We start from the raw sequence: 15463 nt of genomic DNA, 5'->3' as shown, positions 1-15463 counted from the left end.
GGCTGTGATCTTTTATGTTCTTTCATGTGGGGATTCTTTCCTCAAGCATTTAGCCTCCTTGCGCTCTAAACAGCCCTTCTAGTCACGTCATGCCGTGACGCAGAGCGTCTTTGTGCGACTTTTTACCTTCAAATGTGTTTTATTTGCACAGTGATACGAATAGGATGCACAAGCAGCTTCTGCTGATTAAAATGATTTGCGGCATGCCTATATTCTGTGTGCAACTGTGGGTGTATCTGCATGCGCCATGCTACGTTCCAGTGTGACATCCAATGACACTATAACATAGCATTTCGCATGCAGAAGCAGTCACACACAGAATATAGGCATGCTGCATATCATTTTGATCAACAGAAGCTGCTTGTGCATCCTACTTGCATTCACTATGCGAATAAGACATTGTTGAAGGTAAAATGTCGCTTAAAAAGACACACTGCGCTACAGAGTCACACAGCTCTCACGAGTTGTGTAATGTGACTTGTAAAATGTCAAATGTGTTTTCTTGATTGAAGATTGTTATATTGATAACAGTCCCAAAACATGTGGATGTGTGTACATTATTTCACCTCTATTCCCTTCCCCTATATTTTGCACACAGTTTTGTGCATAGTTTACTTATGGCAACACTTATACCCCTTTCACACCAAAATCCTGGGTTATTGAACAATGTTTCCACCCGTGTAACAGTCCCTGTTCAGTCCCCTTTTCCCCTGCATGTTGGATCCGGGTTATTCCCACTTCATACTGCATCCGTGTCTGCCCTGCATGTCACTCCCTTGTGGCGGGCCTCTGCTTCCCCAGCCAATCAGCAACTTTTAAACTTAACCCGAGTCCCCCCTTTCAAACTGCAGTTTATCTGGGTCGGTCCCGAGCACACAACCTGGGTTCACCCTTTCAAACCAAGCCAGGAGCCGGGTTGCCCCGGCAATATTCTGGATCAGAAGCTTTTTGTCAAATGGGTATAAGCCTACATGAGAGGTGGTGTAGATGACGTTGCTGGGGTTTCCCCTGGATATGTAAGTGGATGCCAGGGGCACTAGTAAAGTGTAATATATATAATTCTTGACATTGGGTATCAAGAGGAAACGAGATGTACAAACTTTACACCAACAGTTTAAATATTTAGCATACACATTGGCAACCTCCACTGAGATGCACCTGTTCAAGGGTATACAATCTGGCTAGGTTTAGAGAAAACAGGGAGCACCAAATAACATAAATATAAAAATACAGAAAGACGCAGAAATCTGAAGTGAAACGTGATGCCTATAAACAGTCTCTGGACAGTTTTGTTGACGTTTCCTTAGCTAGATGGAATAGGATAGGTTGGACATTGTGACTGCATTCTCTGAAAACGTATTATTGTCTTCTGTTATCCGGCATTTTCTGCAAAAACTCTTTCAACCCTTTTCAGAAAAGTCGCAAGAAAAGCATTCAGGAGATAATTAATGATAGCTATGTCAGCACAAAAGGCAGATGTGTGTAAAATGTGGGTCAGATCAAAATGCAGTGACAGTTTTCTAACTATATACTGAGCACCCTCCTCTTGGAATATGTCCCCTTGTAATAATACCTATTATATCAAACATTTATCATTCTGATAACCAGGACCTTTAAAAAGTAGAGCTGCACTGGACAACAACATTATAGTAAAATTTAGGGAAGAATGAGTGGACTCATGTTTAATTAAATGTCAGAATTCGTTCATCTCACATCTCAATTGTTACTGTGGTACAAGTAGCAATTTGTGGTATAAAATACTGAGGTTTTTTTTCCACAAATGTAGTGATCCAAAAACCCTATATATAAATATATTTAAACTTTTGCTGTACATCTGGTTTCCTTTGATACAAATGTCCATAATTATATATAAACAGCTTGCAGTGCCCCTGGCGTCCACTTTCATGTCCAGAGAAAGCCCTGCTAATTTTATCCACACCACCTACCATGTAGGCAGGGGAGCTTCTAATCCATACAGCAAGTGTTGCTCATGTACATAAATGTGTGTCAGGGAAGGTAGAGAAGAGAGTAAAACATTTAAACACATTAAAATGTATCCTGTCTGTATACCAAACACCAGTGAAGAAAAACATCTATATAATAATTGTGATCGGCCTGCCCTAATTTCAACATCTGCAGTGTGGCACGCCCCTCTCCTTTCCCCACCAACAGCCCCCACAACACAGGGAACAGAGTAAGAGCAGCCGACTGGAAGATTTTGCAGCTAGAGTAAAGGTGCCTACACACTAGGCGATATTTTACACGATCCGCCCGATTCCAACGCATCGGAATGAGAGATCGTGTAAAATATGTCCAAATTGTGAGTGTCCAATCGCGATCACTATGCCGATGTGTGTACCCGCTGGTTGTACATCGCATCTTCAGATCTTGCCTACTGCAGGCAAGATCTGACAATCTCAGTCACGATGCACTGGAATAGTTAGGAGGCACAATAGATCGTGGGTCAATTTGGACAGTTTTTAATACCAAACGTGTCCATGACTGCCGGGGAGCTGCCCGCGGAGAAATCTGACACGCTATCGTATCGTGACCATATCGCCCTAATGTGTAGGCACCTTAAGGTGGTGAAGGGGAGAGATGACAGAACGCTCAACGCTGTGAATTTTGGGGCCAGTGTATTAATTTAATATTCTGTTCTATAATAAATCTAAGGGTATATTTGTTTAGTAGAAATAACTGCTACAACGTAAGAAAGGGATAGAGTGGATTGATGGTTTAATGTAATTTTTATTTTATTTTATTTTTGCCTTTTCTTGTCTGCCCTATTAGTGTATACACCCATTTTACGTTTAGCAAGCACTTGGAAAATTAGGTGTAATCATTATTATTATTATTATTATTATCATTTATTTATATGGCACCACAAGTGTTCCGCAGCACCTTATAAAGTACATAAACAAATAAGTAACCAGCGACTTACAATACAATGCAGGACACGGACATGGATAATAAACATAGCTATATATTAGCGACCTTTACACCCACATAAGCAGCCAAGTGTTAGTTGCCATAGTGGGGAGTAAGAGATAAGTAAGGAGAAGCACATTAGGGTAGAGGGCCCAGCTCGAAACGTCTGAGTACTCCTTAAACAACCAGTAAAATAAGGGTGGAAAATCACATACACAAAGCACATAAACCATATACAGACGTGTCCTCATGTCCTCACACACCTAGCCTCCACACGCCACATGTCGCAAGATGCCTGGTGCCAGTGAGCAGCGAGGGCCCATGTAACTGCTAGTGCCGGGCATCTCCCCCCCCCCCCCCCCCAAAAAAAAAAAGTGCCTTAGTCGCAACGTAATGTAACTAGGTCGCACCAGATGTCTGAGCTGAATAATTTGATGTGCGACACTTGTATATCTGTGTGCGATTGAGTCTTTCCATGCTAAGTTCCGTTGCGCTTCGTATACAGACTCTTGTGCACACAGATATACAGGTGTTGCATATCAGATGAATCGGCTCAAACTCCTGGTGCGTTCATAGTTGCATCGCATTTGTGACTAAAACTTATTTTCTGTGAAAGCAGAGTCGTACGGGACCTGGCGCGTCAAGAGGGGCTGTTTGGTGCGACTGTAACAGTGATGTGTGAGGACACTTATGTACTCCAGCAGCGTATGCTGCAATAAATCACAGCTGTCCACTGCTAAGAAATGATTTACTGAACACTTGCAGCGATGATGAAACCTATTTGTCACAATAAGCTATGACATGTCAGTGTCCTGGACAAACTATGAAATTCACTTTGGCAGACTAAGAAGCAGTTGTTGTTGTTACATTTATTTATAGGGCGCCACAAGTGGTCCACAGCGCCGTACATACAGTACAGGGTACACAGAACATTACATTACAATACAGTAACCAACTTATAAACAGAGCACAAGTAACAATTAGCAACACAATTCTCCATACACAATACAGCTGGGAAATAGAAAGCTGTCATAGAAGTGTAGAGAAGAAGGCTGTGAGTCAGTGGGGAGGAGGACCCTGCTCCTAGGAGCTTACAATCTAGGGGTTCTCAGTGTGTGCTGGAACTCATAGGAACGCAGTTCCGGGGCACCTCTTAATGTTCTCACAGAATATGTCCTACGTTTTTGAGTTCCACTTTTTTTTATCATTATTATTGGAGTCCCGCTTCTTCTACAAACTAAGCAGTGCTAAGAAATAAGAGACAATGGGCCTGATGCACAGGTGGACGCATTGCATGTTTTCGCAGTTGAGCTATTATCAATGGTCTGCGTATGAGTTGCACTGTGCATGCGGCAAGTTTTATTCCCGCCTGCGGTTGCAGCGAGGATTTGGATGCAGTGTGATTGACAGTCAGGGAGCATTTGTGGGAGGTAACGGGAGAGTGGTGGCCCAAATCCGGTTGTGTCGCAACCGTTTTGGTGGTGTTGCAGACTACTATTTCGTACGCAGTAAAGATGGCTCCAGCGTCTCAGTTACCATGGCCATTCTGCATGACCATAGGGTTGCTCAAATGGTCGACTATTGTCCAATGTGCATCTGATGGTTACTTTCCTGCACGGAAGTGGCACACTTGAGAAGCAGTCAGTGGGCGTCCCAATACAAAGCTAGGCAGCTGCATCATTTGCATATTTTTGTAGGCGTGCTGCATATGGGATCACAGTTGATAAGTCATTTGCTTCCACCTCTGAATGTTTTCAGTTTATTTTTGGCATAGGAATGTGTGTGCCTATTGAGGAGGATGTCCGCTTTATAAAGGGTTAAAGAGGAGGCAGAGGTTTTATTTTGTTTTGCTTGTGGGAACTCCATTCCTTTCCGGGCTTACTTTTCTTTAATGTTACAGCCAATATTGATAAGAGCTGAGTAATGTAGACTGCGTGGTGTCTGCTCTCTGGATCAGACTTTCAGTTGCAGCATGGCCGTTACGTGGAAGCTTGCCAGCTTTCACATCATACTAACTTCTTTTTTCTTTCTGAAGCTACTATTCATTGCCAGGCAGCACTTATGCAAAAACATGGACTGTAGGAGTCACAGAGGCATTTTAAATCATTCACATGAACACTACATAGAGAGAACCTTCAAGGACCTCTCATGGCTGTTTGCTATGTACTGTACATTAACCCTCACTGAGAGAATATAAAAACACATTTATTTTTTGCACTTTTTTTTTTACTTTTCATTTCCAGCACACAACACAAATTAAGATTTAGTGGTTAAAAGTCCTTTTAAAGGGGGTTGGGTATGAAATCCCGGCAGCTATGCGGAAGATGCATAATCCTGACTGAGCAGGGAAGTCCCCTAACCCTACCCAGGGGTGGTGCCTAATCCTAAATCCCCCCCCGGGGGGGCTTAAACTTAAACCCCCCACACCCTAAACCTGACCCTCCCAGGGGGGGTGCCTGACCCTAACCATCCCCCCCAGTGGATTAGCGGGTTAGGATGAGAGCTGGAAGGCTTTGGTGAAGTAGTGGGTCTTGAGAACCCCTTTGAAGATTTGTAGGGAGGGGGAGAGCCTTCCAGAGGGTAGGGAGCAGCACAGGAAAAATCTTGGAGGCAGGAGTGGGAGGAAGTAATCAGATGGCAGGAGAGGCGGCGTGCATTTGTTGAGCGATGTAGATGGATGGGAGTGTGAAGGGAGATGAGGTCAGAGATGTAAATTGGAAAGGATCGGGTGAGGGCTTTGTAAGTGAGTGTATGAACCTTGAATTAGGTTGTGAAGGGGAAGGGGGGCCAGTGTAGGACTTGTAGGAGAGGGGAGGCAGATGTAGAAAGCTTGTAGAGCAAAATTAGCCATGTAGCAACATTTTTTTTTTATTTATCTAAGAACCCACATTATCTTCACTCCCCATTGGATAAAAACCCCACAAATGTAATCCTAACCATACTAGTGGTCATCTAAGTTTTTATTTTTTTTTAAAACAGTATTCAAATCAGCATCAGTTAGCATCCATCAAGTGACCACTTTGCACATACTGAAATACCTCTTTTTCCTAATTCTGGGGCCTTGTCTCTGTCACACTTGAGGAAGTATGATTGTTCTTTCTGTAGTTAAGTAATTGCGTACAGCAGTGCTGATGAAAGTCTGATAACTGGGTCTTAACAACAGTGAGCATCCCCCAGGGTGCAGATGAGCCTCTCCTCTTTAGAAAGCAATCATCCTGTGCCCATCCAGACTATATTACATGCAGGGGAAAAGGTGCTTGTGTCTTAGAAGTGTCATAATGAAAATTGACAAATGGATTCCCTAATCGAGCAGATGAAAATGAATTGATGCGACGCCATTGGCTCTGCTACGGGCAGTACTTGACTCTGTGAAGAATGTTGTTTGCACAAGAACTGAATTAAACTTGAAGCACATTACCAAGCACAAGGTACACTTGTGAGTGTAATCAGGTATCTGCTATAACTGGATCGCCTGACAAAGGACTCCAAGCATTTTCTTTTGTAGCCCTTTCCTCAGCTGGGGTCAGAAAGTTATACTTGAGATAAACCGACATTTTAAGTTATTTTTATTTATTTATTTATTCTTTAAAGTGACTTTCAGCATTTGCCATGTCCATATTTTAAGTAAGTCACGTGATCTGAATGGTAAGCAGTTAAGTAAATAGTTTTACATTTAAATTTGCAGTCTACTTGATTATTAAATTGAGATTACATCATACCATCTATTAGATGCAATTAAAAACCTCTATTACGTGCAATGTTAATCTACCAGATTGTGCATCAAAAGTTGTAGCCATGATAATAAATGAACAGAACTAGCAGAACCATGTTTATCCTCTGTCCCCTGACATTTCGTGCATTCCTGATATCACGGTTTGTTTTTATGCACGTTTTCATGTAATATTGTCAGATGTGGTGTCCACCTCTGCAGCAAGTTACACATCTGTTTTTATATGTGCACTAATAGCACAAAACAAGCATGTAAACATGCCCTCTCTTCTCACAGCTGTGACTGCCTTGTATTTCAGTGCTTATATAATGAAAATGTTACGGTGAATATTAGAGATGAGCTGTTCAGTTTTACTACCGTGTTTCCCCGATAATAAGACAGTCTTATTTTTTGGGGGGTCAAAAAAACTCCATAGGGCTTATTTTAATTAACATTGACAGCAATTTCAATAAAAGGTAAGTGTGAACAGTATAGCATAATAAATAAAATGATGACCGTTATGCTCCCCCAGTCCTGCTTTTATCCCCATCATGCCCTCAGTCCTGCTTTTATCCCCATCATGCCCTCAGTCCTGCTTTTATCCCCATCATGCCCTCAGTCCTGCTTTTATCCCCATCATGCCCTCAGTCCTGCTTTTATCCCCATCATGCCCTCAGTCCTGCTTTTATCCCCATCATGCCCTCAGTCCTGCTTTTATCCCCATCATGCCCTCAGTCCTGCTTTTATCCCCATCATGGCCTCAGTCCTGCTTTTATCCCCATCATGGCCTCAGTCCTGCTTTTATCCCCATCATGCCCTCAGTCCTGCTTTTATCCCCATCATGCCCTCAGTCCTGCTTTTATCCCCATCATGCCCTCAGTCCTGCTTTTATCCCCATCATGCCCTCAGTCCTGCTTTTATCCCCATCATGCCCTCAGTCCTGCTTTTATAGACCCCATCTTGCCCTCAGTCCTGCTTTTATCCCCATCATGCCCTCAGTCCTGCTTTACAATTCTTTACTTACCTTTATTTTTTTTCCTCTTTTTCTCTACTCTCCTCCGCAGCGCTGCTGTAAATGACGCTGCCACGCACGCCAGCTGCCGCGCTCAAACTGTGAGAGAGTGAGACGCTGCAGCTGTGATTGGATGCCACTGTAAATACTTTAACAGCGGCATCCATTTCATGCGGGGGGCGGAGCTGGGGCCATTTTAGTGTAGCGCAGGGACCGGACAAAATGGGGATTTTATTAGGTTTTATTTTCGCGGTAGGGCTTATTTTGCACCGTTTTTCAAAAGTAAGGGTAGGGCTTATTTTCGGGGTAGGTCTTATTATCGGGGAAACACGGTAGATTATGTTCAGATCTCAAAAACTGCATCACTGTTTATTCGGCTCTCATTTTTTTTCATAGCCAATAAAATATATCTGAACTAATCCGAATTTGCACTAATTTGGCGAAAAGAACGGACTCAAAACCAAACCACCCATCTCTAGTGAATATATAGTTATGATGTAAATAGCTGTGGTGTGGCCAGTGGGCAGAGGGCCTGATTCAGAGCCGGACGCTCTGACCAGAGCACTCGCTCTGAATCAGGGCCCTCCTACATGGAAATGGAGCGGCCTCCTGCTCGCATAGCTGTGGGTGACCACCCACAGCATATGCGAGCGGCCAAAAAGATGGTCGCGATGGTCAAGACCATCGCGACCATCGGGCTTGCGACGGAGACCCTGCGGTAGGGTCTCACTGCCGCAAGCCCAGGAGTGATTTTGGCTCTATCAGAGCCAAAATCACTCCCACTGACATCACTGCTGATGTCAGTGGGGCCGGCTTCAGACGGTAGGCGTTCCCATGGGAACGCCTCCGTCTGGCAGCCACGCCCCTGGCATGCCCACCAAAGGGGGCGTGCTGTCAATCAACATCGACAGCACGCCCCCTTTGGTGCGAGACCCGGAGCGACAGCTTGGCTGTCGTTGTCCGGGTCTCGCGCATGCGCACGACGGAGCTCCCTCCATCGTGCGCATGCGCATTGGGGGAACATCGACCCGCTTAAGAGCATCCTGCGCTCGTGAGCGGGTCTGAATGACCCCCAGAGGACATTGTAATATCCGCCCACTTTTTGAATTAAAAAAAAAAACATATCCGTCTCCTATTACAGACCACAGAATTGCTTAGTGAACTTTGTGTGCCTTGGTAGTTGGTTTATGTATTTTGCTTATAACCATAGCTATTGAATAAAAGGTTCTGTGCTGTAGTTTTTTTTTTTTTTTTTTTTTTAAAGATTTGAGGGGGGGGGAAGGTTATCAGAATTCTGCAAACATGGACATTTTGTGTATTTATCTTTTTCACCAGGTGACTTCCCCCTGAGGTAATGAGTTTTTGAGTCTTCAGGAAATGAGTTACGCAGAAGTGTTTTCTTTGGTCATGCCTTTTACATGGCGTGTATGCATTGTCATACATTTCTGTGCTGTGTAATGCTCTATATGAGAAAGATCTCAGGGTACCTGCATCATGGTACTTTCTAGCATCACTGTATTTGTTCATTTTATATGCGTGCATTTCTTATACACTAGTCCATTAATTTGCACATATGATATGCAGTGTTCTCCCCAGGCGCATCGCCCGGCAGAAACAGCCTACCGCCCGGCACTTTTCCCCGCCGTGGAACGCTGGCCTCTGAAGTGACCGGAGGCTAAAGAAGCCTCCGATCGCTTCAGAGGCCAGCGTTTCCAGTGATGCACTGCACTGGTGACATCATGACGTCACCCGCGACGTGAGGAGCCTCCTCTGCGCGCCTGCTGGACCTAGTTAGATCCAGTCAGAGTGAGGCAGTGGGAGTGGGAGCGCCGAGCAGCATATTAAGGTAAGTTCTGGGCTGGGACCCAGCTGGGGGCACTGGATATGGGGCCAGTCTGGGGGCACTGGATATGGGGCCAGTCTGGGGGAACTGGATATGGGGGCACTGCATAAGGGGCCAGTCTGGGGGCACTGCATAATGGGCCAGTCTGACATGAGGAGCCTGCCCCGCGCGCCTGCTGTATCTAGTTAGATCAAAGTCAGTGCGCGGGAGCGGCCAGCAAGTAAAGGTAAGTGCTGGGCTGGGGCCAGGACCAGTCTGGGGGCACTATTTAAGTCTGGGGGCACTGCATAAGGGACACTATTAAACCTGGGGGCACTGCATTAGGGGCCAGCCTGGGGGCACTGCATAAGAGGCCAGCCTGGGGCACTGCATAAGGAACACAATTAAACCTGGAGGCAATGCATAAGGGGCCAGCCTGGGGGCACTGCATAAGGAACACTATTAAACCTGGGTAAAATGCATAAGGGGCCAGCCTGGGGGCACTGCATAAGGAACACTATTAAACCTGGGGGCAATGCATAAGGGGCCAGCCTGGGGGCACCGCATAAGGGATACTATTAAACCTGGGGGCACTACATAAGGGACACTATTTAAACCTGGGGTTACTACATAAGGGACCAGTCTGGGGGCACTACTTCAGCCAGGGGGCAATGCATAAAGGAGAAAACTACAGGGGGCACTGTATAATGGGCACTTTTGACTGAGAGCCAGTGGGGGAGCAGCCTGAGACCTGTCGGGCTGGATTGGTAAGGGAGATACCCCTTTTCCCGGCACGTGCATAATTGCAAAGGCCCCCACCCGGCTATTTTTGGATGCCACCCGGCTGGAAAAAATTTCTGGGGAGAACACTGATATGAGAGATGCACTTCACATATATTGATTGCTATTTAATACCATAGCTCAATAGTGCAAATGTGCATTAACCTTTAGCAACTAATCAGCATTTACTGTAGCTTTTATCTGTCTTGTGCCTGTTGTACATTAAAAGCAAATTTCCGGTTGATAGAATGTAAGTTCCTTGGTGTAAGAGGCTATTTTGTGTTCTCATGTGCCCTTCTAGTCAATTTACATGTATTTAATTTTATTGAATATTTCCCTGTAGCATGTTTTACATTTTGTAAGGGGCCGCTCACCAAGTGACGCTAACTAGTGGCTGTTGGATTTCTTGACTGACCGCTCGCAGTCGGTTAGGTTGGGAGATCTGCTTTCGTCACCAATTGCTGTGAATATAGGAGTACCTCAAGATTGCGTATTAAGTCCCTTCCTATATTCCTTGTATACATCAGATTGTGGGGCCTATTCATCAACACTAAAATTAAATTTTTAAGATATTTTCCTTAATTAACGTTATTTTAGTATTAATGAACACACTTAGCACAAGAGATATCACTGATATCTCCTTGCTAAGTCCCCCTGCGTTAATTTCCACACTCCCCCTACATTAGTACATTAGTATGGGGATATGGAAATTATGGTATTCATCAAATTCCGAAAATTATGTATTTTCGGAATTTGATGGTGTTACTATCCGCCACTTTGAGGTGGCGTATAGTAGGTAACACTTACCTGCTTCCAGCTGGGCAGGTCCCCCGGCGTCTCCCTCTGGCGCTCTGGTCTCTCCTCTGGCTCCGTCTGCTATGCTGTCATGTGTTCTCCCCAGTAGAACATAATAAAGTTTAGAAAAAAAAAAGTTATTTTTTTTTTACCTAAACAGTACTCTGCTCTGCTGGGACAACACATGACAACATAGCAGACGGTGCCGGAGGCTGCTGCGCGGACAGGTAAGTGCTGAACGGGGGGGAGGTGGTGAGCGGAGGGGGGACACACAAACTTACCGCATCTGTAGGCAGTGCTGCGCATGCGCTGGTTTTACAGATGTAGCCGCGCATGCGCAGCACGGATTCCAGCTGCGGTAAGTTAGAGTAGTGAGGGATAATTATCGATTTCCCGAAAAGCTGTCATCACAAAAATGGCAGCTTTTCGGAATAGATAGTTATAGGGAGGAGGAATGATGAATTCCTCCGGTAATTAGGTAGAACTCCATGCAAGTTCTAAACCTAATTACCTCCAGAGAAACTTTAGGTATGATGAATAAGCCCCAGTGTCTCTAGTTCAGAATCTAATTTCATTGTAAAATTTGCTGACGACCCCATGATTGTGGGTCTGATCACTAATGAGGATGAGGATAGTTATAGAGCGGAGGCAGATCAACTTGTTAGGTGGGGAGAGGGCAACAAGCTGAACTGTAAGAAAACTAAAGAGTGGTAGATTTTAGGAGGTCCAGGAAAAGTACCCCGCGTCCCTTATTCTTGGATGGTGCTGAAGTGGAGAGGGTTGGAGGTTTTGAGTTTCTTGGAATTAATTTTTCTGAGGACTTGTCATGGTCTTCACATACAGTCAGGTCCATAAATATTGGGACATTGACAGAATTTTCTTATTTTGTTCTCTATTCACCACCACAATGGCTTTGAAATGAAACAAACAAGATGTGATTTAACTGCAGACTTTCATATTTAATTTGAGGGTAATTACATCCAAATCAGGTGAACGGTGTAGGAATTACAATGGTTTCTATATGTGCCTCCCACTTTTTAAGGGGCCAAAAGTAATGGGACAAACTAAACAATCCTAAATCTAACTTTCACTTGTTAATACTTTGTTGCAAATCCTTTGCAGGCAATTACAGCCTGAAGTCTGGAACGCATAGACATCCCCAGGCGCTGGGTTTCATCCCTGGTGATGCTCTGCCAGGCCTCTACTGCAAATGTCTTCAATTCCTGCTTGTTCTTGGGGCATTTTCCCTTCAATTTTGTCTTCATCAAGTGAAATGCATGCTCAATCGGATTCAGGTCAGGGGATTGACTTGGCCATTGCATAACATTCCACTTTTTAGCCTTAAAAAACTCTTTGGTTGCTTTTGCAGTATGCTTCAGGTCATTGTCCATCTGCACTGGGAAGCGCTGTCCAATGAGTTCTGAAGCATTTGACTGAATATGAGCATATAATATTGTCCGAAACACTTCAGAATTCATTCTGCTGCTTTTGTCAGCAGTCACATCATCAATAAATACAAGGGAACCAGTTCCATTGGCAGCTGTACATGCCCATGCCATGACACTACCACCACCATGCTTCACTGATGAGGTGGTATGTTTTGGATAATGAGCAGTTCCTTTCCTTCTCTTCTCTTCCCATCACTCTGGTACAAGTTGATCTTTGTCTCATCTGTCCATAGGATGTTGTTCCAGAACTGTAATGGCTTTTTTAGATGTTGTTTGGCAAACTCTAATCTGGTCTTCCTGTTTTTGTGGCTCACCAATGGTTTGCATCTTGTGATGAACCCTCTATATTCACTCTTGTGAAGTCTTCTCTTGATTGTTGACTTTGACACATATACATCTACCTCCTGGAGAGTGTTCTTGAATTGGCCAACTGTTGTGAAGGGGTTTTTCTTCACAGGGAAATAATTATTTTGTCATCCACCATAGTTGTTTTCTGTGGTCTTTTGGTGTTGCTGAGCTCTCCGATGCGTTCTTTCTTTTTAAGACTGTTCCAAACAGTTGATTTGGCCAAACCTAATGTTTTTGCTATCTCTCTGATGGATTTGTTTTGATTTTTCAGCCTAATGATGGCTTGCTTCACTAATAGTGACAGCTCTTTGGATCTCATATTGAGAGTTGACAGCAACTGATTCCAAATGCAAATGTCATACCTAGGATCAACTCCAGACCTTTTACCTGCTTAATTGATAATGAAATAACAAGGGAATAGCCCACACCTGTCCATGAAATAGCTTTTGAGTTGATAGTCCCATTACTTTTGGCCCCTTAAAAAGTGGGAGGCACATATTGAAACTGTTGTAATTCCTACACCGTTCACCCGATTTGGATGTAATTACCCTCAAATTAAATCTGAAAGTCTGCAGTTAAAGCACATTTTGTTTGTTTCATTTCAAAACCATTGTGGTGGTGAATAGAGGCCAAAATCTGAAAATTCTGTCAATGTCCCAATATTTATGGACCTGACTGTATGTCTTCAATGGCGGGAAAGGCTCAACAATGTCTTTTTTTTCCTTAGGAAACTAAGAGCAAGTGGGTTATCTAGGCCATTATTGGTACATTTTTTTGTGGTATAATTGAGAGCCTTTTGACCAATTCTATCACTATTTGGTATGGGAATTCCAAGTGTTTGGATCGTGGACCCTTAGTTTGGGTGATTAAAGTGGCTGAAATAATTATTGGTCAGTCTTTACCTAGACTAGAAGATATACTAAAAGGTGTGCTTCGAAAGCAAATAAGATTGTCGCCAATTGCAGCCACCCATGTCATTCTCTGTTCTCTTTTTTGCCTTCTTGAAAGCGTTTTACATATATTAGGTGTCGAACTAGCAGGATGCGAAACAGTTTCTTCCCTGCTGCAATTATTAGTTTAAATCTTTAAGTTTTATTTTATGTTATTTATTGACTGAGTATTTTGCATTACATTTTCACTGACGCATTGTATGTGGATGTGAAAATAAATGATTTGATAACTACATAAACATATACATTTTAATACGAGTTATATTTTCTATGTTAGTTGCACCATGATTAGCATCGCAGTGTCACAGGCCACTACACCAGGGTCATGGGTTCAGTTCTAACAAAGGTCCCAGCTATGTGGTGGTTTTATGGTCTCCCCATGTTTGGGTGGGTTTTTTCCGGGTGCTCCAGTTTCCAAAGACATATTGGTAGTTTAATTGGCTTCTGATTAAATTAACTATAGTGTGTGTAAATATACAGTAGACTGTAAGCTCCTCTGGGACTGCTACTTCATGTAATACAAAAACTGGTAACTGGTCATGTTTTGATGATCCGAATAGTCTGGTATATTCACCGACCATACCAAGGGTGGTATTATCGGTGCGGCCACCCATGGTGCAGGGATGTGATCGGAACAGTTCCTACCCCTTCCGCACCAGTCTCCAACTTATGGTGTGCCTGGGGAAGTCAGCTTCCTACTCACAGACCTTCCTTTCTGTGTCATGACTTCCCATGCATAGAGGTGGCGGGGGGTGTCCTGGTATTGCACTGCACATACCATCTATAAAGTTGCAAATGTTCATAGGGGTGTTGTTGGTTTTTTTTGTGGTCCTCCCACCCCATTTTCTAAGCTGTCCTTGAGAAATTGAGAAATGGCAATATATGTATAAATGTAATATGTTAATAAATTTAATTAACTTTTCTTACCAGTGGATGGTGTGTAGCCAATGTGCTAAACATCTTGCTTTAGGTTTTACAAATTGTATTGCTACTTTTTGCATGTAACCTTTTGGTTTATTTTAGGGAAAGGTTCACCTGGAGCTCAGGCTGAGTGAAGTCATTACGGACACGGGTGTCATTTGTCATAAGCTTGCAGCAAGGTAAGAATGTATCTGTATATACACATAACAATGAATTAAAATATTACCTACAAAGTCTATCACATGCTTGCATAAAGAAGTGCTAGCCTGGACAGGCACCAGAGCGATAAAAAAGGGGTTTTAAAGCAATATTGCTGTCCTGAGGAAGAGGATTCGGTCCCCGTTACGTTGACCTCTTAATATAATAAACACACATTAAGGGTTCACTGCTTTGAAGTCTGAGTGCCGCCTCGTGTATTACTGGAGTATATATACTTTCAGTAATCCTCCAAGTTATGTCTCACAGTCCAGATGCTGCAGCAGCTGGACTGTAAGACATAACTTGGAGTATTACTGAAAGTGACAGGCAAATTGCTAAAGCCTGCACAAGGAATCTTATTTACATTGATCAAGGAGACCTGATTACATCCATAGGAGTTCTTATACCACACATACAGTCAGGTGCATAAATATTGGGATATTGACAGAATTTTCATATATTATCCTCTATTCACCACCAGAATGGCTTTGAAATTAAACAAACAAGATGTGCTTTAACTGCAGACTTTCAGATTTAATTTGAGGGTAATTA

The 15463-nt window shown here is 43.5% G+C and overlaps 1 protein-coding gene across 2 annotated transcripts in view; it reads left to right on the top strand.

Moving 5' to 3' along the window:
- The window catches only part of RASA3 (RAS p21 protein activator 3), a 233719-nt gene that overhangs the window by 147300 nt on the left and 70956 nt on the right, over window positions 1-15463 (top strand). For both annotated transcript variants that reach the window (XM_088454142.1, XM_088454141.1), the window contains exon 5: window positions 14816-14892. In XM_088454142.1, the coding sequence (XP_088310268.1) occupies window positions 14816-14892 (77 nt within the window). The remainder of the gene's footprint in view (window positions 1-14815; window positions 14893-15463) is intronic.

This window comes from Taudactylus pleione, unplaced genomic scaffold (genome assembly GCF_031769625.1).
Source record: "Taudactylus pleione unplaced genomic scaffold, aTauple2 ptg000609l, whole genome shotgun sequence".
Lineage (NCBI taxonomy): Eukaryota > Metazoa > Chordata > Amphibia > Anura > Myobatrachidae > Taudactylus > Taudactylus pleione.
The sequence above is the reverse complement of the archived record's forward strand: the minus strand, read 5'-3'. Positions and strand labels throughout refer to the sequence as shown.